The sequence below is a fragment of the Drosophila subobscura genome, chromosome J (assembly GCF_008121235.1).
Source record: "Drosophila subobscura isolate 14011-0131.10 chromosome J, UCBerk_Dsub_1.0, whole genome shotgun sequence".
Taxonomy (NCBI): domain Eukaryota; kingdom Metazoa; phylum Arthropoda; class Insecta; order Diptera; family Drosophilidae; genus Drosophila; species Drosophila subobscura.
The window spans coordinates 152,979-180,529 of NC_048532.1; the positions used below are offsets into that span (position 1 = coordinate 152,979).

The 27,551-nt window shown below is 39.1% G+C and overlaps 3 protein-coding genes across 8 annotated transcripts; all 3 read left to right on the top strand.

The window, feature by feature from the left end:
• The first annotated feature begins 7,433 nt into the window (after positions 1-7,433).
• Positions 7,434-10,058, top strand: LOC117894735 (protein commissureless 2). The gene is made up of 2 exons (XM_034801933.1): positions 7,434-8,080; positions 9,276-10,058. The coding sequence occupies exons 1-2, from the start codon at positions 7,624-7,626 to the stop codon at positions 9,815-9,817; spliced, it is 999 nt and encodes a 332-aa protein (XP_034657824.1). The 5' UTR covers positions 7,434-7,623; the 3' UTR covers positions 9,818-10,058.
• An 11,969-nt stretch (positions 10,059-22,027) lies between these two features.
• Positions 22,028-24,374, top strand: LOC117894725 (glycoprotein-N-acetylgalactosamine 3-beta-galactosyltransferase 1). 3 transcript variants are annotated; one of them, XM_034801914.1, is made up of 4 exons: positions 22,031-22,552; positions 23,608-23,713; positions 23,769-24,057; positions 24,116-24,251. In XM_034801914.1, exons 1-4 carry the CDS (start codon positions 22,032-22,034, stop codon positions 24,169-24,171), a joined length of 972 nt encoding a protein of 323 aa, XP_034657805.1. In that variant the 5' UTR covers position 22,031; the 3' UTR covers positions 24,172-24,251. The 3 variants fall into 3 exon arrangements, with proteins under 3 accessions (XP_034657806.1, XP_034657805.1, XP_034657804.1); XM_034801913.1 differs by having other exon boundaries at positions 22,033-22,552; positions 23,769-24,053; positions 24,116-24,374; XM_034801915.1 differs by lacking the exon at positions 24,116-24,251 and having other exon boundaries at positions 22,028-22,552; positions 23,789-23,885.
• An 813-nt stretch (positions 24,375-25,187) lies between these two features.
• LOC117894727 (glycoprotein-N-acetylgalactosamine 3-beta-galactosyltransferase 1) lies at positions 25,188-26,579 on the top strand. 4 transcript variants are annotated; one of them, XM_034801917.1, is made up of 5 exons: positions 25,190-25,287; positions 25,346-25,873; positions 25,929-26,034; positions 26,084-26,380; positions 26,435-26,579. In XM_034801917.1, exons 2-5 carry the CDS (start codon positions 25,464-25,466, stop codon positions 26,576-26,578), a joined length of 957 nt encoding a protein of 318 aa, XP_034657808.1. In that variant the 5' UTR covers positions 25,190-25,287; positions 25,346-25,463; the 3' UTR covers position 26,579. The 4 variants fall into 4 exon arrangements, with proteins under 4 accessions (XP_034657810.1, XP_034657811.1, XP_034657808.1 ...); XM_034801916.1 differs by lacking the exon at positions 25,190-25,287 and having other exon boundaries at positions 25,306-25,873; XM_034801919.1 differs by lacking the exon at positions 26,435-26,579 and having other exon boundaries at positions 25,188-25,873; positions 25,929-26,018; positions 26,075-26,168.
• The last annotated feature ends 972 nt before the right edge of the window (positions 26,580-27,551 follow it).

A 27,551-nucleotide genomic window follows, 5' to 3' on the forward strand; every position in this document is an offset into this window, starting at 1 on the left:
AATTGAAACCAAAATGGAGATATTATTAAATATTATAAATACATAGTCAAAGCCAACATGATACTGACTCAACTCAGCTCAAATAAAGGAACTTTAAATTTAATTGATATTTTTCCTATTACCACTGATTCACAGGTCAATGAAAATATTGTACATGTACATTTAATTATATGAAAATGTATCGCCATCCTCTCCATAGCTATGTACATTCAATGCACTTACTCTTATGAGAGTTTTTGCTACTATTTGTGATCGCATTTATGGTCTCTCGATGAGTACCAATACCATCGCCGACTGTTCAATACCAGGCTTCAGCATAGCCTACGCCTATGCTTACTTTCAGATGAGCCATTCGAATCGCAGGATCATTATCAGCTATAATAAGTTCCGTTATAGAAAACATACTTTATATTCACCTTCATATATTAATTTTCATCTCCGAAATCAGCAAAGTCCTGACGAACAGATTATTTTTTCTACTCTCCGTGACCCAAGAGCTTTCTTCGGGAGTGAAGTTGGCATAGTTGATTTACCAATAAAAAGTCAACGTGTAGCCAATTCTTGAAACACTATCAATGAGGAAAGCAGAGCGCCGCGGTTGCTTATTTGGGCATAGCGATCGGCCTTGATGGTCTGAGCATCAAGCATAAAAAACTAAAAATTATTTGGTCAGTATAAGGAAATAAACTAGACTGGGAGAATAACTCACGGAGAACACAAGGATAGAAAGGCTGATTTCAAAAAGTGGAAAGGCGTATAGCAGCACTTTCGTTAAATGGAGATGCAATATTAAGAAATGCAGTGATACAAACAATAGAATGAAGGTCAGTATGAAAAGGTAGGACACGTGCGCGGTGAGATCCATCTGTAAGGGAATGACAATCAATTATAGTATCGGAGTTACTATATACATACATACATACATACATACCTGCTTACAATATGGTTGAAAATTGTAATGTGCTGCACTTGCGCGACCAGCACAAAACGAAAAACAGTAAAATGGCCAGGACAAAGGTAATAAAGCAAATTATTTCACTGTCGCAGAAACTCCTACATTCATTATCTCTGAAAGCAAAATTTGGTGATGGAATTAGACAAACACTAACACCAAACAAACCACTGCCTACTGCAGTATGGCTAGCATCAGAAAAGCCACAAAAATGTATATGTGCAAACTTGATGCGCTGACTTTAGCTTACGCCCATAACTGGCAATTGAAAATCTTTTTTTCGTCACAGTGCCAAGACCTTACGAAAGGTGAATTTAATGTATGTTGTCATATAATACCATCAAGTAAGGGACGTGTAAGACGCTTCTTACGCGTCACAACTATTATACCCGGTACTCAGTGCTATATCTGTACCGGTTTTTATACCCGGTACTCGAAGAGTAAATAGGGTATATTGTATTTTTGCGAATAACGGTTGTATGTAACGCACAGAAGGAAACGTTTCCGACCCCATAAAGTATATATATTCTTGATCAGCATCAATAGCCGAGTCGATTGAGCCATGTCTGTCTGTCCGTCCGTCCGTCTGTCCGTCTTGTTTGTCGGCTAGTTCTCAGAGACTATAAGAGATAGAGCCACCAAATTTTGGCACCAGACTGCTGTATGCTCACACTGAAACCAGTGTATTTCAAAAATGAGCCCCGCAAAAGGGCGAAAACCTCCCAAATCTACAATTTTGAAGATAACATAAAACTTAAAACGCCATTCCGTAGGGAATGACCATATCTATCAGATCGCCAAATTTGGATCCGATTGGATTATTATAGCCACAATGAAGAATAATTTTCTCTCTGCCCCTGACACGTCTCTGCCGCTGCCTCTGCCGCGACTCTGCCCTGACTCTGCAGTGTGTTGCTCTAGGGGAGGGTGGCGAGCTAAAGGAGCGTGTTGGCGTGAGTAGTGTTGTTGATGTAGATGACAGATGAAGAAAAAATTTAAAATTTGACAAATAACCGCTAAAGCGCAGATGTAGTACTGAGTGCCGGGTATAAAAGTTGTGACGCGTAAGAAGCGTCTCACACGTCCCTTCTCGTTTCTTTTAAGTTTGTTGTTGTTTAGGTTAGCTAAGTGCAGATGGACTCTAAGGTTTCGAAATGATGCATTGTCAACACTTAATAATAAGACCAGTCTCAGATTCAAAAGTAGCTGGAAAAAGTAAGATAAAACAAAAATATCGCAGAATCTTGGACTTACGCCGACACATTAGTTAAAGCACACGCGGACCACACGAAGTCTATAAAAAAACATATGTATGTAGACTGCTGATAAGTTCTTTATGGACCAGAGGCCGTAGATAAAACATTCAAGAAAAGGACAAATCATATGTCGTGGCATCATTAAACACAATTGACAAGAAATTATAGCACTAATGCCGGGAAGATATACTTTTACTTTTCGTTAGCTGCTTCGTCAACGAAATCATGGCGCTAGCTGATAAGCTGCCTCGAGCAAATAAAATGAGCTGGTCGGTCACTGTAAGTCAGCTTCGCTGACCTGGCACTCTAGTGACAGTCCCACAATCAGACCAGAGACTGGCTCCTTCGTCCAGCGACTCTATCAATTTTACGACTTCCTCTTGCATTGAGTCTGAGGCTGAGTGTAAGGGATCTTTTTATCTGTGGACCACCAACTAGCTGCAATTAGTTTTATTTTCCAATTCGTAGATTTGTGGCTCGCATTAGTATCTTTGTCTGAGTTAATTAATATTTATGGCTAAAACCTGTTGTTCCTCGATTCTTTCTTTATGTTCTCTCCAGTTAAAATATGAAAATACTGGTGGTCTTTGGTGTGGTTTTTTCTTCATTATTTTATCTGCTTGACACTACAAGTTTTCATTTTGGCCATAATAATGATCCAATCTGATCTCAATTCAGTGATCTGATAGATATGGTGGTCATTCCCTAGGGAATGGCATTTTTACTTTTCTCTTATCTTTAAAAATGTGGTCGTGGGCGGAAGGAGCGGAGTGAAAACAATACAGACAGGCATGCTGAATAAAGATATATGTACTTTATAGGGTCGGAAACGTTTCCTTCTGAGCGTTACGCACATTGCTAAAACCATAAATAAATTATAGCCTATTTACGCTTCGAGTACCGGGTAAAAAAAAACCCAAAAAGGATATGCTTAGAAAAAAGTTTTGTATGTCTAAACTGTCTATGCAATTCTCTATGAGATGCGTATTTTCATTGTATCCAAAGCGTTCAAACTTTTTTCATCTTATGTCACCTCTTTCCGGCTGAGGAACCTCTCGCGATGGTTATAATTAAAATGGTTGAGCGCTGCTTCCTGGATTATCAAACAATTTATATGTTCTAGATCTAATATTTGTGATCTAAGGCAATCCAGACCATAATGTACTTAAGACTACCTACACTCTCATCTGTAACCTTAGGATAAGAGAAATGTAAGATGGAAATTTGAGCAATTTGTTTCCATGAAAGAACCTGAGCAACTACAGCCCTGTTCCTTTTCTTTATTATACAATACGAAGCCAACGGACACTAAAAGGTATCTAGTTTCTCAAATGTAGCCTTTGTTGTTGTAAATTTGTGGTTTTCCTTATTTTCAAGGAATTGGTTGTAAGGTGAAGTGAAGAAACCATCCCAGTCAAACTTTACCATATAACGGCAAGCTTGGAACAATTCAGGTGGTTGTCGGTGAGGGCACACTCGTACAGAGAAATTTCTTAACCTGAATTATTTATTTTAAATAGTTTACCTGTGTCTAAAAAAAAAAATAAAAAGTAGATTCGCTTTTGAAGGCGACTCACAACGTTCCTCCTCGCATTAAGTGGAAAGTAGACATCAGGTTGCTGAAAAATGGCAAGGCCACATACTTATGTACATATGTAGCTATGCTTTAATCCATTTCACATTTCGCTTAATTCAAGAGCCCGGGCTCTTCTTCACTTGCTCTTTTATTAGATGCAGTGTCCTTGTAAATCGCTTAATTGGATTTTCTATACAACGCAATGATACCCAAACTAAATCCACTGGAAAGGAAAATATTATAAATTAAGAAAATAAAGTTAAAATTCAAAACATTTTTTATGACAAAATTATAAGAGCCAAATGTCCCGGACGAGGGAGGAGCTCGAAACAGGTGATGAGGTGCATCTGGCCACAGCCAGATAAATTACGTTAACACCTTTTACATCATATGTAAATAACACAACGTGCCCATTGCGGGTTTTCTGATAAGCAGAAATCGAAGCGAGTACACGTAGATTCGTTTTTTTCACAAGTAATAGAATTGTGCATACAAGACATGATTGTTGTTTTTTTTTTCAGATACAAGATTATTTGTTGTTGTTTTGTACATACATATGTACATATGTATGTATGTACATATGTACTACTAATTCCCATTTACCTATGGTTTAATTGGCCTACGTGTGTCGGGTCCATGTTGATTCTATGGATTCATTTAACTCTTGAATATATGTATAAAATCCCACCTGTTGTTTGCATAGGTGTTTAGAATATATGTATGTATGTACATACATATGTATGTATCTAGCATATTTGTTGTTTTTAGTAGTAAGTAATTTAGTTTCAACAACGGATCGGGGGTAAGATCAATAATAATTTCAGATCTCTAATGCGAACTACTTTTGTTGTAAGCGTAGGTTATCAATAAATCATATCAGCTAACTAATGTCAGCGATTGGGGTGAGTAAGTGTAACTGATCGGATTCCTCATACTGTTCAATGAAATGTTGTGTAGAGAAAATTCAGACCGATTAACCAAAAAATAAAACCAAAATCTGGCAGCCATTGATGAGAAAAGGGTAGAAAAAATACAATGTACATATGTACATACATACATACATGCATATGTATATGACAATAAAATAAAATAAAATCATAAGTAACTTACCAGGAAGCCGACCAGCCAAGAGCAACGAACTTGACGCTCAAGATAACCAGTCGGAAAACCCTTAAACAAATAAAGTAAAATCCAAGTAACGACAACGGCGGAAGGTGCACAACTTTTGGAGAGCTCATCGTGCGATTGTGTGTATCTGTGGACGGAGTGATGTGTATATAAACATAACAGCTGCGGTTCATTGACATTAAATTGGTGGGTCGGCTGCAGAGTGCAGTTGAAAGTTATAGGATAACTGTAGGTAGGCTTAACTAGAGAAGAAAAGTTTTGGGCCCGCTTAAGTCTTGGTGTTTTCGAGCTCTATACACAACTGCGTTTTTAATTGTGCATGGTAAAAGGCGCACTCAATGGTGCACTTAATGATGTGTAGAAACATGAAAACAAACGGCGACATCATAAGGTATACATTGTACATATGTATGTACATACTACGCATGTACTTACATAATACAAAGCTACTTTCCTTAACATAAGAATGTGAAAGGATACATATGTATGTATGTACATATGTAGCTTCTCACTCTTTGTTTCCACAAATCACAAAAAAACAAAACGTCCAAAGACAATGTTTTGTAGAGAAGTCAGAGGCGAAGTTGCAGGTAAAGTTGTGTAGGGCTACCCGGAACGTTGAAGGTTGCATGACCTACATATGTACATATATCACAGATGAGTGGACTGCGGAGGCATCGGAACGTTTACGACTCTTGCCTTGTTTCAGTCTTGGTCCGTTTGAGCAATGTTTCGCATTACTACCCCCGTCAACTACAGCGATTACCATTGTTGCTTTTGACGGTTCGCCCCTTGCCCCTTGGCTGCCTCACAGTTGGTCTTCCTTGCGGCTTGCTGAGCTTCAAAAATTAACAGAAGATGGGAAGCTGACGCCGTTGTAAGAAGAGAACAAGTGCTTCTTGTTCCCGGTAGGATAACATGATTTTAACACCCACATGTGGCTCTTGGATGCGATTCAAAATGTGTTCAAGAAACCGCCCGAATGGCGAGACTGATGATTCCGATACCCAAGAGTCTGTTGCTGATTACTCAATTTGGGCAAAATGTGAAAGTTATTATCTGGTTTAATTACTCTAGAATCGATTGACAGTGTGAACAAAGGTAGTTCAAAATATTTTCTACTCAGTTAAGGGACAAATTTAGTACAGACCAATGGACGTTTCATAACTGTGATAAGTATTAAACTCAAAGTTGTAGATCTGGTAGAAGCGGTAAGCGGTAAAATATCATGTTCAAGATTAAATAAAGTCCGATTCACTACGGTCAGAAGGTTGACAACGGTGAGCGAAGTTAATGCATGTTCGAAAATATAAAATAGATGTATGCATTATCAAAAGGAATACATTTTAAACGAGAAGGGACGTGTGAGATGCTGCGTACGCGTCACAACTTTTAGACCCGTTACTCAGTACTAAATCTTTACTTTAGATCTGTACCTGTACTTGTACCTGTAGTTAGAAAGTCGGTCGGCTTACATATACATATGTACATATACATACATACATACATACATACTAAACTCGTTTCAAAATCGTAGGAAAAGAAAGCCACATCAGTCATCTTATAAGAATTTTGTATACTTTAAAAATCGAAATTAGTATTATTTATTTTTTTTTTTTACTTATAAAACAAAGTTGTATTTCCTTATACTTTGGCGCAATAACATACATATGGCGCAATAACATATGCTATGTTTTAGTCAATTAATATACTTGGTTCTAGCGAGGAAAAGTAAAAGTATGGTATCAATCATAAATAAACCAGCTGTGGTTAAGAAACCACAGGTGTAACACTTTTGGAGCTCAGCTATTCCTCTACCAGTCATTTCAGTTATGCAGAATAGCAGATACATACACATTTTTACCTAAAAGAAGACGTACCTCTGTTATGTATGTATGTATGTACATACATACATATGTATGTATACAGGCGTGCCAGAAATAAGATATCTGCACGTACATAAATGTTATTCAAAACCATACCACGTCAAAAGAAATAAATAAAAAGGCTAAGAAGAAAAAGAGAATCGGTTTGGCATGGCCGGCCAATGGACCCTTCAGGCGGGGTACAAACAACAAATACATATATAGCTACAAAACCCACGACGAACAATGCAAGAAGAACTGTAAAAGGAGATATGTATGTCATTTGACGGGCTGCAAGAAGAAGCGAAACGAAACCCAAACATAAATACAGATCGTTGTTTCTGCAGCCACAGTTCTGTTCGGGCACCTCCACCCATTCCCTGCCCTCTTTTCCCGGGCAACATGTGCGCCGCCGCTTTGTAACGCCAATTATGGGACCACAATACGAAGGCATTGTCTGTGAGCACAGAAGACTAACGTTGGGCGATTTCTCTCAGAGAAATAACGAAGATCGTTCTCCAGCAGTTCAGAGTGCCTTTTTCCCAGAGATGCGTAAAACCAACGAGAGAGGAATGGAAATTGGAAACCAACCGCTCTCATCCTCTCTCTTGACTGGAATTCCACCGAGTGCTAGCTTAGCGGGCACTCTCTGTTTGCTCGGCGCACGATCAGTCTTTTTTTCGACCCCGTGCTTGCCGGACGTGAGCGTGCGGTAGAGCAAGATTCAGAACGTAAGATTCTCGTAGCAGCAAGAAGAAACTCAAACAGTGAAAGTGTGCCGAGCCGACGGAGACACAATACGCTATATGACTTTCTCGGATAATTTAAGTAGTATAAAAGTAAAACATGGAGGGCCTGCCACGAGCGTTGAACTACGAACTGTCGCATGATATACATTTCGACCACTACGCTGGAACGGCGGCTCACCAGATTCTGAACAGTGTCAAACAGTCATATGGGGCCGAGGAATCAACACCCACAATCACCACTCTGGACGCCCTGGCCAAAAGTGATTTCCTGAAGCACATTGGAGCTACGATTATTAACTCCATTCAGCTAAAGCATCATCAAAAGTTTAACGAAGCTACTTCCCCCCCAAGAAACTCCAGTGATGCGGCTATGGACTTTGACGTGGCCTTCCTGGACGGAAGCACTGTGGATCAGCTGCAGCAGCAGCTGGAATACGACAAGTTCATGAACGAGTTGTGGATGGGTATCGTTTTCACACTGATCCTCATATCGTTGGTCTTTTGCATCTGCTCGTGCTTTCTTTACCATCAGTTTCGGACCTGGAAACGCAACAGTAAGTATTCGGCAATGGGATCATAATTCCGTTTTGTAGTGATTACGCTCTCTCATAGAAATGTTATGACGATAGAGATTCTAATCTTGGTCGACCCGAAATGTGAGATTTCTGATTAAAAATTAACGGAAAAAGAAAACAATTAATCAACATTTATAATCGTATTTCGGGATATCTACGGATTCGTGTTACCTAAAATTGCCACCTATAAATAAATATTCCACAATAAATCGTAGTAGAGTTTCAATGATTTTTTATACCCGGTACTCGAAGAGTAAATAGGGTATATTGTATTTTTGCGAATAACGGTTGTATGTAACGCACAGAAGGAAACGTCTCCGACCCCATAAAGTATATATATTCTTGATCAGCATCAATAGCCGAGTCGATTGAGCCACGTCTGTCCGTCCGTCTTGTTTGTCGGCTAGTTCTCAGAGACTATAAAAGCTAGAGCCACCAAAGTTTGGCTCCAGACTGCTGTATGCTCACACTGAAACCAGTGTACTTTAAAAATTAGCCACGCCCCCTTCCTCCCCCGCAAAAGGGCGAAAACCTCCCAATCCTACAATTTTGAAGATAAAAGAAAACTAAAAACGCCATTCCGTAGGGAATGACCACACCTATCAGATCTCCAAATTGGAGCCGATTGGAGCATTATTATGGCCACAATGAAGAAATTAATTTGCAGTGGCAAAACCCACCCCGTCCCGTAGCTTATATTTGTTTTTTGCACATTCTCTCATTCACACCCTGCTTCGCGCAGTGGCAGAGACCTCTGCCTCTGACACGTCTCTGCCTCTGCCGCGTCTCTGCCCTGACTCTGCAGTGTGTTGCTCTAGGGGAGGGTGGCGAGCTAAAGGAGCGTGTTGGCGTGAGTAGTGTTGTTGATGTAGATGACAGATGAAGAAAAAATGTAAAATTTGACAAATAACCGCTAAGGTGCAGATGTAGTACTGAGTGTCGGGTATAAAAGTTGTGACGCGTAAGAAGCGTCTCACAAGTCCCTTCTCGTTTGTTTTGTTTTTTAAATTCTTCATCAACCACGCAATGTATACGCAATGTATCTCATTGTAAATGATGATGATTTCATCTTTCGGAATATTTTTCCAGTTAAATTATATATATAAAAGTCTTACACACTTTCCACTCCGATTTACATACAAGCATAATAACCCATTTTATGTTTCATTTTTAGATCGCAGTAATCCGAATAATTCCACACAGTGCACAATTGTTGATATCGAAGCATTGAAGCTGCATCCGGATGCAGCTGATCCTGTGCCGGAATATACATTGGTATCGGGCTTACCTAGCTACGAAGCGGCTTTGGAGCTTTTGCACAAAGCACCACAATCATCATTCTTGCTTGTCTATCCCAGCGTTTATAATGTATTTAATAAGAACGAAAGAGCTATCTCCGACTCAACAGCAACATCCGCATCAGCAACAGGCCAACAAGCAATAAGAATTGAAAACGGTGCAGCTGAAAATATAGCAACTCCACAAACAGTTCCGTTTAGTGAGATAACAATGCCCCTCCTACCACTTAGCACCACTCCATCAGCGACATCAATGGATGCATCAATAATAGCACCGGCTATAGCCACTCCCACGACCACATTTCAAGAGATTAAGAAGAACTATGTAATGATGCCGGTTGTTACCAGTTATGCGGAAGTCGAAGAGAAAAATAAATTAAAAACAAAAGACAACCTGTGCAAAGACTTTAAGCTATAAAGGCGGATGTATGATTCGTTCTTATGTATATCAAATTAACTGAGCTCTGTGATAGTTTCAATCATTAAATTGATATCGATGGGCCTCACCAACCACCTATGTACATAGGTACATAAGTTTTAACAAAGCGCTGTGATTATAAAAAAGACGTTACTGCAAAACGTGTTGCTGAAAAATATTAGCCAGTCATTTAGTTTAATGAAAATTGTTCTTAAAAAGTTTTATTTTCGTACTTAAAATACGTTAAAGAAGAAAATGTATGTATACATACATATACATATATTTATATTGATATTAGATTAAGGTTAGGCAACCAACCGAAGGCAACTAACCAATTTATTGTTAAATAATAAGCAAATTTTATGCAACTTTAAAGTGTACACTTTTTAAACTGAAACAAGAAGGGACGTGTGAGACGCTTCTTACGCGTCACAACTTTTATACCCGGCACTCAGTACTACATCTGCACCTTAGCGGTTATTATACATTTTTTCTTCATCTGTCATCTACACCAACAACACTACTCACGCCAACACGCTCCTTTTGCTCGCCACCCTCCCCTAGAGCAACACACTGCAGAGTCAGGGCAGAAACGCAGCAGAGAGGCGGCAAAGTGGCGGCAGAAGCAGAGACGTGTCAGAGGCAGAGGTCACAAGCTGCGCGAAGCAGAGTGTGAATGAGAGAATGTGTAAAAAACAAATATAAGCTGCGGGACGGGGTGGGTTTAGCCACTGCAAATTAATTTCTTCATTGTGGCCATAATAATGATCCAATCGGATCCTAATTTGGAGATCTGATAGGTGTAGTCATTCCCTACGGAATGGCGTTTTTAGTTTTCTTTTATCTTCAAAATTGTAGGATTGGGAGGTTTTCGCCCTTTTGCGGAGGCGGAAGGGGGCTGGGCTAATTTTTGAAGTACACTGGTTTCAGTGTGAGCATACAGCAGTCTGGAGCCAAACTTTGGTGGCTCTAGCTCCTATAGTCTCTGAGAACTAGCCGACAAACAAGACGGACGGACGGACGGACAGACAGACATGGCTCAATCGACTCGGCTATTGATGCTTTATGGGGTCGGAAACGTTTCCTTCTGTGCGTTACATACAACCGTTATTCCCCACAAATACAATATACCCTATTTACTCTTCGAGTACCGGGTATAATTAGATGGAGAAAGATTAGCCTCTTCCTTCACCTTATAATGAACTGAATTACTTAAGACGACAGTAACATACATACAGCTGTGAAAAAAATAATAGCACCACCACCACAAGCAATTTTCAAATAGTTGCCCAACTCACATTTTTAACTTTAAGGAAACTTTAAGCACATTTTTAGAAAGGGAAGACTCTTACAAATCTGGGAACAAAAAAAAAAAAAAGCACCTTTTTTGTAAGGCTTTTAAGTTATTTAAGGAACTTTAGAGAAACTCGTAAAATTAGGCGAAAAAAATAATAGCACCTCTTTTGAAAAATGGATTTAAAATTTAAAAAATGACCAACAAGTAATGAATTTCTTAGTTAACACTTTTGAACTATTAATTTTAAATCAATATTTATCATTCAAGATTTAGTTCAGTGGCCTATTTTGGCAACATCAGCTGCGCAGCGTCTTGGCATGGAATCCACTAAGTCCAGACATAGCTTTTGGGGAGCTTTGGACCAGGTCTCTTAAATTTGTTCTCAAAGTGATCCGACAGTGGTTGGTTTGGAATCAGCAACTGCCTTCTGGACGTCGGACCACAGATTTTCGATCGGTTTTATGTCAGGCGACTGTGCAGGCCACTTTAACACGTTCAGTGTTGGCCCCGAACCATTCCTTTGCTTTCATGCTGGGGCTAATTTCCGTTTGAAAGACCCATACGAGTGGAATTTCGTATTCTGCAAAGGGTAGCATTACTGTCTCCATGAAATTCAAGGACACGTGCTGATCCATGATGGTTTATTGTCAATGAATTGGCCCTACTTCATAGTAAGAGAAGCAGGCCCATACCATTAAATTCAACCTTTTATTTTTAATGGTTTTCTTCGGTGTACTGGTGTTCCTTGAACGTCTAAGTATGATCGAGATCCCTTTTCAGTAAATAAAACACTTTTTACTCATCTGACATTAAAATTTATGCGCCATTATAGGGATGTCCAATTGGCATGCTCCCTTGCAAACATCATGTGCTTAGTACTTTGTCTGGCGTTTAAAAGTGCGATTTTTTTTGGGCAGCAGGCTTTTAGGCTATGTTGTCTAAGATATTTCCAAACTTTCTAGCCCGTCGCTTTTATTTTAAGCTCTTTTTTTAAGCTCGATAGCAGGCTTGAAGGGAACCTTCTTGCTCTCGCGAATCAGGCTTTTGACCCTAAAAGGGGTCATACATCGTTTTCATCCACGTGTTTTACACTTTTCTTCATAGCTTAAGGCGTTTTTAATCATTTTATTGAAACTACCTACCAATTGACCAAATTCTCTGTAAGTTTTTACGTCAAACATAAATTTTTTGCAAGGGTCGCGCTTTTTCGCATTTCAGAGCTTTCCACGTATTATTGTAATGATTATTATTAGCTTTTATGATAGAAACAATGAAATATTAGTTAAAACTAATAAATACGTGGTTTATACAAATTCAATTCCGCGAAATTACGGATATTCACTTAAAATAGTGCTAACGGTGCTATTATTTTTATACCCGGTACTCGAAGAGTAAATAGGGTATATTGTATTTGTGCGGATAACGGTTGTATGTAACGCACAGAAGGAAACGTTTCCGACCCCATAAAGTATATATATTCTTGATCAGCATCAATAGCCGAGTCGATAGAGCCATGTCTGTCTGTCCGTCTGTCCGTCCGTCCGTCTGTCCGTCCTGGTGAGCGCCTAGTACTCAGAGACTATAAGAGCTAGAGCCACAAAATTTTGCATCCATACTTCTGTATGCTCACACTGTTACAAGTGTATTTCGAAAATGAGCCACGCCCCTTTCCGCCCCCGCAAAAGGGCGAAAACCTCCCAAATCTACAATTTTGAAGATAAAAGAAAACTAAAAACGCCATTCCGTAGGGAATGACCATAGATACGATTGGATCATTATTATGGCCACACTGAAGAAATTAATTTGCAGTGGCTAAACCCACCCCGTCCCGCAGCTTATATTTGTTTTTTACACATTCTCTCATTCACACTCTGCTTCGCGCTGTTTATGGCCTCTCCCCCTGACACGTCTCTGCCTCTGCCTCTGCCACGACTCTGCAGTGTGTGTCTATAGGGGAGGGTGGCGAGCTAAAGAAGCGTGTTGGCGTGAGCAGTGTTGTTGATGTAGATGACAGATGAAGAAAACATGTAAAATTTGACAAATAACCGCTAAAGTGCAGATGTAGTACTGAGTGCCGGGTATAAAAGTTGTGACGCGTAAGAAGCGTCTCACACGTCCCTTCTCGTTTTCGCCATATTCGTGGTATTTTTTCTTAAAGTTCAACAAAAAAAATATAAAGACAGAATTTTGAAGAAAGGCAACACTTTGTTTGTTAATGGGGAATACTTAACTATATGAAAAAACTAACAATTTAAAAAAATCACAACAGTAATTGCTTTTTTTTTGTCCAAGAACAAAATGTGTTGTAGTGGTGCTATTATTTTTTTCGCAACTGTATGTACATTATTATTCTAAAATCAATTAAAATACATTAATATAAGTCTTCGATTCAGCAGAAAGGGATTGGATTGGCACCCAAATCCGTCCATTAACATACCCAAATTTCTATCGTTTTAGAGATTTATAAATAGCTTTCAGCTTCAGTTCGTAGCAAACAGCAACATTTCAAAGCAAGTGCCTGATCAGAACCAAACAAAATAGATTGAGAGAGTTTCATAGATAGATAGATAGTTAGACAGATAGCGATAGCAATAGCTTGGGTTTGACATTGAGCTAAGGACGCGATAGCTTGCTAAATGCGACCGTGTTGATTTGTTCCCTGTATGGAATCGTGCAATAGCAACTGCGACTGCAATTGTTCACAATGCATTTGTGCAATTGTTATTTCGTATTGATAAGCTAGTAAATCCAACTATAGGTATGCAAATCGCTTTTGATTTCTCCCTGCATAGACAAAAGACATAATAAATGATCTCAAACACTGATTTCATAGCATGAATGTTGTCGTTTAAATTCCAGGGACTCAATTAAATAGGATATAGCGTATTTGTGGTCGGAGCGCACAGAAGAAATCGTTTCCGACCCCATAATGTATGTATACATACATACATACATACATACATATGCATACATTTTTGATCAGCATCAATAGCCGAGTCGACATAGCGAAGTCTGTCAGTATATCCGTCTTGATGAGCGCTTGGATGTCACTGACTATAGGAGGTAGAGTCACCAAATCACACTGTTAAAATTTTATTTCAAAAATTTCCGGTAGAGAATGACTATATCCATCAGATCACCGAATTAAGATCGGCTCAGATCATTATTATAGCCAGAATGAGGAAATTCATTTGCAGCGGCCTCTCCCCACCCATTCCAGCAGCTTTGCTTATGCTTGCTTGTTGTTGTAAATGTAGAAAAAATGTAAAATTCGAAAAAATGTTTAAAAAATGTACATATGTATGTACATGTGTATCACACTAAAGTTGCATACATACATGCATATGAATGTACATAGATGCATATGTACAAATGTACATATATACTGACTGAGTACCGGGTCTCACACGTCCCTCCTCGTTTCACCTGTATACGTGATCCTCGGTTCAGCCAGCCTACGAGTCAGTCACCAGAAAAAAAGATGGCCATGTCTGAAGCCAATATTGATTGTGGTAGGTCTTGTGTTATGAGAGAACAGATTGACCGACCATGTCACTTATTCTTCATTCACAGCCTTAACTCAATTTCCTTAAATTCAGTTATCTTGGACACAATTGACACAAACAAATGGAATGAATTCTATGGTTTCCATTGTATGGAGTTTGGCTAGTGTGTGTTATTTATTTATTATTTTATTTTTAGATTGACCTGACAGAGGCAGTCAGTTTCTTTGTTGCTATTATCTCTTGAATGGGTAAAAAAAAACCCGACAACTAGCTAGAAAACCACACAAAATGTCAATAGGTGGGAGCTCAAATACAGTTTACTACGCGAGCGTAATACAAATTATTTATCTCATACCATCGAATGATCCCAGGTTGCTGATCAGGGATGAGAAATGGGTTCAGGCAGATCCGGGGTTCTGTATCCGTTCTGGGAAGAACCTCTTACCGTGTCTAGCCGAAAGTCATTTGCATATTGGTGTGAACAGACGCCTTATTATGCAGTCGTATTTGCAAAGCAAAGTATTACTAATTTAAAATTGAATTTTAATTTATGATGCCTTATACTTTATTTGACAGTTTCTGACAAATTTATACCCCCGTGAGCCGCTCAACTAACTTAGGCTCATCTCTAGAACCTATGTATATATTTTCGAATATTACTAAATTTGGCAGTCTACCAACCAAAATACGTATGTATGGATTCCATGGACGAAGCGGGCTATTCCTCACTATTTAAATGCCAACATATGCTTCCCAATTTGGGGAGACACAACCATGTGTGCAAATTGTTTTATTAAGCATCTTGAGCCACTAACAAAATGAAAAATATGTCTAACAGCGCGTGGCCAGCAGTCTGGTAATCAACTCACGTTCTGAGCCCAATCGAAAGCTTCCTCAAAGCGAAGTCAGCCGTGACTGTACTGTCTCTGTCAGCCATCTGAGCTCTGTAGTGGATTGCTCAACGCACCTGTACTCATTCTACATACCATGTAACACCATTTTCACTAGCATTCAAAATAAGCGAAAATCTATTCATATATTCTAATGAGTTTCAATATCGGCTTATATGTTATGTGGCTTTGATTTTACTTAACTTATCAGTTACCTAGATGCAGTAAGAATGTCTTTGATATTGTCGGTCCATGGCAAATAAAATCACAAATTATGCAATTTGAGAGACATCATTTTCCCGAGAAAGCTAACTTCCAAGAGAAAATGTATCAAAAACTCATTCATTAATAGAAAATGCATCCGTCGGGTGAAAGTTTTATGCTGCCACGGGGCACCAAAACCTCACCCTGCAACCAGCTGAAACTAATGAAACTAACAATCTATGAATAAAATGCACATGAACCCACGTTTTCTGCTGTCCTTACCCTTCAATTCATGCTGCGGATAAAGCTGATGCTGGGACTACAACCGTCTGGAAGAGACTCCGACTTGACCACGACTCACAAAGCAAGTTCAGACATCGCTCCGCAAAATATTGAAAGTGAAACCGGTTGGTCAACAGCAACGCAAAGATATACATACAGAAACAGCAGCGAAAACGTCATACTTTTGACCTACTTTTTGGTACAAAAAGTACCCGCACAATTTAAAAATTGGCAATCCGGTCTTTCCAAACGGTCCGAACGCTGTCATCAGTCTATGAAACTAGACGACTGTCGAAAAGTAATATAATATACACGTTGCAAACATATTTTAAATATTGTCTCTGCACTGGAAAAAAACCCATGGTTATCAAAGCTAGATTTCCTATTTTTGAATATTAAATACATTGTATGTACATATGTATATTGAGCTCCACCTACATACTTAAGTACATATACCCATAAATTTCCAACATCGAACAAAGGCATAATCATATTTACGATGTAATTTTATGAGAATGAAACTCTTAATGAAACACTGACTGATTGAGTCATGTCTGTCTGTCCGTCCGTCCGTCCGTCCGTCCGTCCGTCCGTCTGTCCGTCTTGTTTGTCGGCTAGTTCTCAGAGACTATAAGAGCTAGAGCTACCAAATTTTGCATCTAGACTTCTGAATGCTCACACTTTTACAAGTGTATTTCATTCCGTAGGGAATGACCATATCTATCAGATCACCAAATTGGGATACGATTGGATCATTATTATAGCCACAATGAAGAAATTAATTTGCAGTGGCCAAACCCACCCCGTCCCGCAGCATTCACACTCTGCTTCGCTCTGCCCCTGACACGCCTCTGCCTCTGCCGCGACTCTGAAGTGTGTGTCTATAGGGGAGGGTGGCGAGCTAAAGGAGCGTGTTGGCGTGAGCAGAGTTGTTGATGTAGATGACAGATGAAGAAAAAATGTAAAATTTGACAAATAACCGCTAAAGTGCAGATGTAGTACTGAGTGCCGGGTATAAAAGTTGTGACGCGTAAGAAGCGTCTCACACGTCCCTTCTCGTTGCCATGCGATTGAATACATCCAGCATCGGGTATTCCCAAAGAAGTGTTGCTTAACAATGTAATTCATTAGTGACCGAATTGCCTGAAAACACGTGCGGTGATGTCGTGTCGATCACTTGATGTTTGTCCGGGAAGCAGCAATTGAATAATTTCTATCCATTTTGGATTACATGTAAATGTAATGAATAGATCTGGCCGACCATAATGACGAACATATGTCATTGCATCTTGCGCATTTTCATGCAAATGACGCGGGCTACCTATGTATGCCGCCAGTAAAATAGTCAATCGACCAACATTTTCTGAATCTCCTTCTGTGCCAATTGCATCGCGTAAATGGATATAATCTTCCGAACGCAATTTAGCTTGATTCCACCGAATGAAAGTCAGGCGCTCCGTTTCGATTTTAACGTACATGTCAACGCCATATTGTTGAAGCAGTCTACGAAATCGCAACAAATAATTGTCAGAATTTTCACGGATCATCAAACGATTTGCGTAATAATTCATCGAAGTAACCTTCTTGGTAGTTTCCTCACCTGAAACAAATGCAGTAAAAATTGTATTTTAGAACCCGTAATATGTAGGTTAAAGACTCTTACAGCTACTCTCTACTAAATTAGAAATTACAACTTTTTTTGAGTACTAAAAGCAAACAGAATAAAATGTATATCAAGTTAAAATGAAAACAACAATATTGATCTTACCATTCAATGAATTAATAATTTTGATATTAAAGTGATATCCATCGTCTCCTTGCCAAAACATCAGCGGGTATTGTAACGCGTCATATGAACGGTGTGTTTCATATATTACTAGCTGACCCGGCGAACTTCGCACCGCCTGACAGTCAATGAATGTCGTGTTACTTTTTAGCTGAACTAATTAAAGCTTTGATGAACGTAAAACAATGATACAAAATAATATGTTTATATAGATAGAAACAAAAAAGTACCAACTTGATAGCGCGTGATTTCATCGTTGGTATTGGATGTTTGGATACCAAAAACCGCCATGTCGCTCCCTTTCGTGACATATTTGTAAATGTATTTAATTGACTTGACCGAATTGCAATCACTTGGCATGCGCTCTAAAGCAGTCTTGAACAGCCTGACCAATGCATGATGTCCATGAAGCATTTGCTGCAGATCTTGGAGAATTGCTCTCTTCGTAGCTGTGTTGATCCCTTGACGCCTGTCAATTTGTTCTTCCATATTGCCCATGAAGTATATTTGCAAGAATTTATGCTGTGCATCTTCTTTAGGTTGCAATGATCCAATGCGATGGTAATAGGATTTTCATTCAAGCACTTTGTGGTAACATTCTTTGTTTCTTGGTCAGGCGCAAGAACAAATAAAGCGGATGGTTTGCCGACACGTGAGCATGCCACATACAATTGACCATGAGAAAAACATGCATATTCTAGATTGAGGCCACAAACAGTCAAGGATTGGCCCTGTGATTTGTTGATCGTCATGGCGAAGGCAAGACGAATCGGGAATTGAATTCGTTTAAACTCATAAGGCATATCCGTTGGGATCATCGGAATCCTTGGAATAAGAACTTCATCATTTTTAAATTTTCCTTTAAGTATCGACGCGTGAATCACATTGCTCATCAGTTTTCTTATCACCAAACGCGTTCCATTACACAGTTTTGGTTGGATTAAATTTCTAAGCATGATGACTACCGAGCCAACTTTAAGTTTTAAATTGTGCGGTGGTAAACCAGGCACATCCAAGGAGTTTAAAAATTCAGTTGGATTATTAGTGGCTTCTTCTTCGTTTGTTACACAGTCGATAGATTTGAATGAATACAGAGTACCTACGATTTGATTTTGAATTAAGATTGAGGTCATCTACATTTTTATTTTTAGAGGCCAAAATTGCTCGCTCACTTAACCATTTAGGATTTTTGTGGTTAGCAATGATATCCGGGAATACTTTGTTGATAAGCTCGTCTTTTGATGATACGAAATTGCAACAATTTGGAGGAGATGAAATCAAACCGCTCTATTTGTAGATAGGAACACGGCCATTAGCGATAGTCAGCAACTGCTTCGAGAAATCATCAGCAGATAGATCGTTCAGCAATGCAGAAACGCTAGAAAATGTCGTGATTCTAGTGTTTCGCCATAAAGCAGGGAGCACAATGGCTCTGGTTGCGGGACCAATAATGGCAATTTCACTTTACCACTAAGGCAGCACAAACCAGGCGTTTCACCAGCAAACTTCAATGCTCTACAATGCTGGCAAACAACGTCCATTGGACCAATGCAAACTAAACGATGCAAGCTGTAGTCGATGGTGCAATCATACAGAAACGCTGCTCGATTCAAATCAATACTTGAACCATTTATTCTTGCACTTCGAAGATTATTCCTCTGTGCATCTGTACGATAAGCTCGACGATTTCTCTCTCTTTGCTCTTGTATTTGAAAAGCACGAATTAAGGCCCTTCTTTGCTTCATACTAACGCGGCGCTGTTCTCCATCAGATAATTGACTCGCGATATTCCGTTGCCTAATTGCATTACGGCTTCGCTGGGAAAGATTAGATCTTCTAGGACGCGGCATTGTTATTAAAAGGACTAATACAAAATTAAACAAATATTAAATATGATTAAACAAATAAAAATGAAAAACAAATGAACAAATTAACTTTTTAGACAAATTTCTGAACACACACATGATGTCTTCAGAAAAAAATTAAGTTTTGGCTTAAAGGTCGCAACAACCAGGCCATAAGTTGTTTTTAAGATGTATTCTGCTACTCGGGACGGAAACAAATCCAACAAATCAAAAACCATGGCAATCGGTCCAGCCGTTCTCGAGTTATAAGTGTTGTAACAAATACGACTTTCTTTTATATATATAAATAATATAAATATAATAATAGAAGAATATATTTTAAATATATTGTCTTATAATTGAATTTTATTTTTAATAACATTTAAAAAGACTAATATAAAATACAACTGATCTAAAAAAAACGACCGATGCAAAATACGACTACGAAATGGCGAGAGCTCTCTGACCGTGTCTCGTTCTCGCGATCTGCTCTTTTTTCTGCTCTTTGCTCGTTTGCGCTTGCGATCTCGCGCCAACCTTCTTAAGGTCGTTCTCAATCGCGATTTGTTAGTAAACAACGAGTGCGTTGAATCATTTGGCATGAATCGTGGATCATAGCTGAGGGCAGAACCAGAGAGACATAGCCGAAAAGGCTACATGAATCTGCGATTCAGACTCATCGTCTAAACGCAGCTTTACAGTTATATGTATGTACATACATACATATGTAAAGTTGGCCTGTATGGCTTCACATTATCAAATAATTTAAACTTAAGCAGATTGTTTCTTCATTATCGTTACAATTTTACAGAAATCCACAAAAATCATCATCATCACCTAATGAGAGGTTAAAATCTATAATATGCCTGAAGGTAGTTTGGTGTGACTCGCTCATCTTCCACTAATGTCATAATGGTCTATTGGGATTTCCAAATGTATCTTACAAAAAATCGACTAGGGACGTTTGTGAAACGCTTCGAACGCGTCACAACTACATATGTATTTAACCTCAAGATTTGTTCGAGTTGGGGTGGGGTAGCCACTGCAAATAAAATTCTTCATTCTGGTTATAATAATGATCCAATCTAATCCCGATTAGGTGATCTGATAGATATGGTCAGTCCCTACGTAATGGCATATTTATTGTTCTCTTATCTTCATATTTGTGGAAACAGCAGATTTTTGCCCTTTCTTGGGCAAAAGGGGGTGGTTCGAAGTTTAAAATACACTTGTAAAAGTGTGGTATCACAGCAATCTCAATGCTAAATAGGGTTGCTGTAGTTATATAGTATCCACTTACAATATACATACATACATACTTTTTAGGTTCGGAAACGTTTTCTTCTATACGTTACGCACATTTCTCCGACCACAAGAGCACTTCGAGTACCGGGTATTAAAACTACACCAAATCACAGGTTAGATAGATCTATAGATCTAAAGTCAAGGCTAAAACTGCGGTGTATACAGAAATAAACAAAACGAGAAGGGTCGTGTGAGACGCTTCTTACGCGTCACAACTTTTATACCCGGCACTCAGTACTACATCTGTACATTAGCGGTTATTTGTCAAATTTTAAATTTTTTTTTTCATCTGTCATCTACATCTACAACACTTCTCACACCAACACGCTCCTTTAGCTCGCCCCCCTTCCCTAGACCCACACACTGCAGACTCACGGCAGAGGCAGAGCCAGCGGCAGAGCCAGCGGCAGACGTCCAGTGTGCTGCTATAAGCTGCGGGACAGGGTGGGTTTGGCCACTGAAAATTTCTTCACTGTGGCTATAATAATGATCCAATTGGATCCCAATTTGGTGATCTGATAGATATGGTCATTCCCTACGGAATGGCGTTTTTAGTTTTCTGCCATCTTCAAACTTTTAGATTTGGGAGGTTTTCGCCCTTTTGCGGAGGCGGAAGGGGGCGTGGCTCTTTTTTGAAATACACTTGTAACAGTGTGAGCACACAGAAATATGGATGCAAAATTTGGTGGCTCTAGCTTTTATGGTCTCTGAGATCCAGGCGCTCAACAAGACGGACGGACAGACGGACGGACAGACAGACATGGCTCAATCGACTCGGCTATTGATGCTGATCAAGAATATATATACTTTATGGGGTCGGAGACGTTTCCTTCTGTGCGTTACATACATTCACTTTGTGCACAAATACAATATACCCTATTTACTCTTCGAGTACCGGGTATAAAAAGCAGCCGACATAGAAAAATCGACCTTTTTATCTTATAGCTAGTAGCTAGTATTTAAACTAAGATATTTGGATGTGTTGCGTACATAGAAATATAAAGAATTTATATACATCGAAATATTGGACGTCTCTTCCAGAGTATACAAACTTTGGGGCATTAAAGTTCGCTCCCTAAATGACTTGAAATTGTCTTACCATGTATGTATGTATCTATGTACATACAAGTTTGATTAACTTCTTATCTACTTTTATGAACTCTTTGTTCCATGCTCGCTCTTTCAGAACCTTGTCAGTAAACCTACTTACAATGATTGCGCGTGGACGTGTCTACTATGCGTTCTACTTGGTGTTGATTCTGATTCTCCTGTCCGTTCTTTCTTTATATTTCGCTGTGAACCTATGCGGCTCCAAAGCGAAAGCCCCAACTAAAATCATCTATAAAGCTGCGGTAGACTTACTTTACGATGACATCAGAATACTCTGCATGATACCCTACAACTACAACAATCCCAGCACCGTTCAATATGTAAAACGAACGTGGGGCAAACACTGCAATGTCTTGCTCTTCGTGAGTGGCAATATCGATAATGAACTGGAGCCCTATGTACCAGAAATCAATGGTACAGACAATTGGACTCTGGTGCATCGAGGCTTGATACATGCCTTTAAGGTTTACAAAGACGAGGTCGATTGGTTTCTTAAAGTGGAAGACTCTAGGTAAGGACCTTCCCATCTTAATTCATCTCCGTCATTATTGCTATGTATGTATTTTTATACACTGCACTCGAAGATTAAATAGGGTATATTTTATTTGTGGTCGGAGCAATGTGTGTAACTCATAAAAGGACATACATACATAGCCGAGTCTATGTATGTCTATCTGCTTGTTTGTCTATCTGTCTGTCCGTTTTGTTTGACGCCTGTTTCTCAGAGACTCGTAAAGACTCATGTGATATCACATTGAATCAAGTTTGTTTCAAAATTTAGCCACACCACTTTCCGCACCCAGAAAGTTAAAAAATCTCAATAAACCACAATTTGTCGGAATTATCCGACAACAGCCTCAACCTATCATAACCTAGGTATATACATATGTATGTACATATGTATATTCTTGTTCAGCATCAGTAGCCGAGTCCATAACCACACTTCCGCACATCCACACTTTGGAAGATAAGAGAAAACTAAAAAGTAGGTTTCAGGTACGCTGTTTCGTAGGTAACGACCATATCTATCAGAATACAGAATTGGGGCTAGATTGGATCATTATTAAGGCCAGAATGAAGAAATTAATTTGCAGTGGCTACCCATCGGTACATTGAGTACCGGGAATTCAAACATAAGGCTACATACATATGTACATATGATTTACACTAATGTTACATACTTACATACAAGCATAAATAAGCATAAATGTACGTACACATTTACTGACTGAGTACCGGCTATAAAAGTTGCGACGAGTAGAAAGCGCCTCACAACGTTCCTCCTCGTTTTAAATTATACCTTAAAATCAAACAATCGTCAACCTAATAGGAATTACGGAAGGAATTGTAAGCTGAAATTTGAGTCTCTCTCTGCGTACAATATGTGACAATGCAATTCTTACCTTGTCGGCGTTATTTTAAATTGTGATAAAGTGATTATGCGTTTTTATTTTCAATAATTATAAATGTCTATTTTTAAGCCATGATCTCTTACTATGTCTTTGAATGCATTAATTAATTAATTAAAATGATTAATTATTCAAATATATCATTTTCTACCAATAGCTTTGTGGTTATAGAGAACCTCCGCCATATAATAAACAGCAAGAAACTTTTACCTACTGCGCCGATCTACTTTGGCCATGAACTGGAAAATACATACACACATAAGGTGATTGAAATTCCTCCTCAATTTAGAATATGCTCTATTTTTTTCTGCTTTAAAGCCCTTTGTCTTCTCCAAAAGTGGTTATGTGATTAGCCATGAAGCCCTAAGACGCTATGTTGATCTAGACAGGGATCCAAAGACCAGCCACTGCCAGCACTTAGATGGCTTTACGGAGGAGCTGGAGCTGAGTCGGTGTCTGAGACGAGCAGGTGTCACCACTATAGACAGCCTTGATGATGACGGAAATGAGACATTCATGCCCGTTCATATGAATCACCACTTTTTGGAGGGCTATGATTACATAAACTGGCTAAAGGACTTGGCATACCATAAGGTGGACACGGTGAGTACATAATAAAATTTGAAGGTTCTGTGCTAGCAACTTATATTTTATCCTCTCGTTAGGCAAAAGTCCCTTTGTCGAAGCGCGCCTTAGCTTTTCGTGTTGGATATCCACCTGAAATATTCGATTATTATTATTTTGTTTATCGAGTGCAAATATTCGGTATTCCTATGCAAAGCTCCCCTAAATTCTCGAATTAATAAAAGAGACTTTTAAGTCTAACTACATAAACACAGAAAGTATGGTTAATTCCCCGTACTTCCCGGAAAATGTTGCTTCTAAAACCAGATTTAAATCTAAACTCATAGAGGTATGTAAATGTTTATGACAGCTATTTGTGATCATTTACTAAAATTAATGGGATATATATATTTAATATATTTATAAAGATTTTTCTTTTGCATAGTATGTATTTGATTTGTGAAATGAGTAATGTCACACTAAATTACACTACCCGGCACGATTTTACCTCAAACCCACTTTTTAAAAAAGATATGGGGCTTACAAATGGTCTCATGATAATACTTATACACGGTACTCGAAGAGTAAATAGGATATATTGTATTTGTGCACAAAATGGATGTAAATATGTAACACACAGAAAAAGACGTTTCCGACCCCATAGAGTATATACATATATTCTTGATCAGCATCAATAGCCAAATCAATATAGCTATGTTTTTCTGTACGTCCGTCTGTCTGGCCATCTGTCCATTCGTCTTGTTGAGCGCCTGGACCTCAGAGACTATAAATGCTAGAGCCACCAGATGGAGGTATGCTCACACTATTACAAGTGATCTCAAAATTTCGCCCCGCCCCCTTCTGCCACACACAATGGACGAAAATCTGCTGTGTCCACAATTCCACAAGTTATATTTTGTGGAGTAGTGTTATATACTTACATACATATATACGTATTTAAATCTATCTGTATACTATTTTAAAGCTCCAATTCGACTAGAAGCATTTTTACAAGTTTAAGTGGTTAGTTTATTTTACCTTTATTCTTGAATCAAAACTTGCAATTCTTCAATAGTTTTTATACCCAGTACTCGAAGTGTGAGTAGGGTATTTTTGGTGAATTTATTGTATTGTATTGTATTTGCGGTGAAAAGACGAGCGTCTCACAAACGTTCCTACTCGTTTATTTAAATGTATGTATTTGCTCACTCACAATTACGTTGGGAGCACTTATCAATCCCCAATTTAAACTTTCGAAAACAGACAAGACCAGGTGAGTCTTGTGTCATATGAGTTAATAATTGTAATTGAAAATTTCATTGTCTACGAAGCGGGCCCATTCAAAGACAGCACAGCCTACTTCATACAGAAGACACCACTTAATATAATTAAGTTGTAAATGGAACTCCCTGAACACAACAGAACCGACCGCCCCACATTCAATTGAAAATGGTTCGACATATTAATACACGGCGGCTCTTGTACGGTGGCAAGAATAGGTTTGGTGTTTTAAATAGCTGGATATTCTTTGGAGTGTTATTTTTTTTGCTTATTCTGTTGTATCAGAGAGATGCAACCAGCGCAGATATTTTTGTGACACCGCCCCCTCGTCCGCGCATCTTCTGTGTAATTGTCACTTACGCGTACCGTCACGAACATGCCGCCATCCACATTCAAAAGACCTGGGCTCGGCATTGTGATCGGTATGTGTTCGTCAGTGACGATGTGCATATTTTGTTGGAGCCCGCCGTCTTTAGGAATATTGGGGATAAATGGCAGCGGATACGGGCACATCTGGAATACATCTACAAGTATCATTTCCATCAAGGAGACTGGTTTCTCTATGCCAACGATGATAAGTAATCATTTTAAACACCATCTTTGAAAAAAAGCATTTAATTTTATTGTTTTAAGTTTTGTGGTTGTGGAAAATCTTCGGCATATGCTGCAGTCCTATAGCTCAGAAGAGCTCATATACTTTGGCTGCAAGATGAGAAGCAAGGGGAGAAGCCAGGCTTTGGTGAGTTAGTATTAACCCTTGATCATCCTCTAAGCCTCCATCTTTTTAGGTTTACATGTATGATGGCTCTGGAATTGTGTTAAGTTCTGCAAGTCTGAAGCGGTTCGTGCTCGAGGCATTAATCAATGAAGACCTATGCAGTTCTCATAGTAGAGGCAGTGAGGCTGCGAAAGAGCTGGGTCGATGCCTAAGCAATGTCAATGTTATAGCCGGCGACAGCCGAGACGAGTTTAAAAAACATCGATTCCTGCCCTTCGAAGTGGACATACACTTGGGTGGGCAGATGAATGACTCCGTTGAGCTGCACAAATACTTCCTGGAGCATTCCTACCATCCGGTTATTGATGCAAGTCTAAAATTTGTTATTTTTATATAGTAAATAACATTTACAATTTAACAGATGAACCTGCCTGTCTCACTGAAATCGATATGCTTTCATTTAATGCTGATTCCTATAACATATGATTTATATTATTTCACTCAAAATGTTCACATCTTCGGAGCGTCACAGAAATGGGACCTCGAAAATTTGGCTCAAGACTAAGAATTTCTATAATTAAACGAAAACATTATAAAAAAAACACAACAAAAATGTTACATCTTTTAGGTCAAAGTGGAAAATTCCCCAGTACTTTACTTTAGGTATTTGAACCACAACTCATCCCCTTATCTCACCCCACACCTGCCACATACGTGCTCATTTTACATCAATCATAACTCATGCTATACATAGAATCCACTTAATCTCCCAACGAAACATCCAAACATTTATTGAAGAAACCTCAAAACAAGGGCTGTCGGATCACATTTGACTCATGAAAACCAGGCGCAAACTGCAACAAAAGGTTCAATTTATAGTTCAACACCCTTAGAGAATAATGCCAACCCCCAATTCGTTAGGGACGCATAGCAAGGACACTGGGTGTCTGGCAAAAATGTCTTATCGCCCAAATTTGGCAAAGACCTTGAAAAAATCGTAGCTTACAGTAGGGGAGCAGGAACAAGAACCGAGGTGAGTGATATAACTGTAAGCTCGAACGCCCGACCGTATACAATGAATATTTACTAGTGGGTCCTTTGAGGATTACAATGCTCCAGATGGGGTTGGAGCTGAGGGCTTCCGATTGTCGGGCTTTATGCAATTGCGCAAGAAAAAAAATCTAATTTACCCGACTGCCACCCTTCGTTTTGTTTGACAATTGCCTGAAATTATGCCAATGCATTGGCATGAGGGCGAACTAACGGCACGTACTCTCCGGTATCGCGTTTTAAGGGAATTCCCCCACAATATCAGGCTGAAAAAATCGTTTTGCTAACTCCGTACGAAGCATATCACAGCACTGTTAAGGCCCACCCTTTTGTCTGTCTACGTCCAAAACTTTGGGGTGGATTTTTCTTAGTCCCGGTGGATGGCGGTGGTGGGTGGCTGATGGGTGGTGGTTTGCCTTTGGTGGCCTCCAACCTCATCATAGCACCACATGTTCTGAAATTCAATGTCGACCGTCGTCTACTTCATG

Excerpts from the sequence above, each read along its gene's own strand:
- LOC117894735 (XM_034801933.1), top strand. The coding sequence starts at position 7,624 with ATGGAGGGCCTGCCACGAGCGTTGAACTACGAACTGTCGCATGATATA. Across the intron at positions 8,081-9,275 it reads TCGGACCTGGAAACGCAACA|ATCGCAGTAATCCGAATAAT; the intron begins GTAAGTATTCGG and ends TTTCATTTTTAG.
- LOC117894725 (XM_034801913.1), top strand. The coding sequence starts at position 22,086 with ATGAACTCTTTGTTCCATGCTCGCTCTTTCAGAACCTTGTCAGTAAAC. Across the intron at positions 22,553-23,607 it reads CTTAAAGTGGAAGACTCTAG|CTTTGTGGTTATAGAGAACC; the intron begins GTAAGGACCTTC and ends TTCTACCAATAG. Across the intron at positions 23,714-23,768 it reads AAAATACATACACACATAAG|CCCTTTGTCTTCTCCAAAAG; the intron begins GTGATTGAAATT and ends TCTGCTTTAAAG.
- LOC117894727 (XM_034801917.1), top strand. The coding sequence starts at position 25,464 with ATGGTTCGACATATTAATACACGGCGGCTCTTGTACGGTGGCAAGAAT. Across the intron at positions 26,035-26,083 it reads AGGGGAGAAGCCAGGCTTTG|GTTTACATGTATGATGGCTC; the intron begins GTGAGTTAGTAT and ends CCATCTTTTTAG. Across the intron at positions 26,381-26,434 it reads CCTACCATCCGGTTATTGAT|ATGAACCTGCCTGTCTCACT; the intron begins GCAAGTCTAAAA and ends ACAATTTAACAG.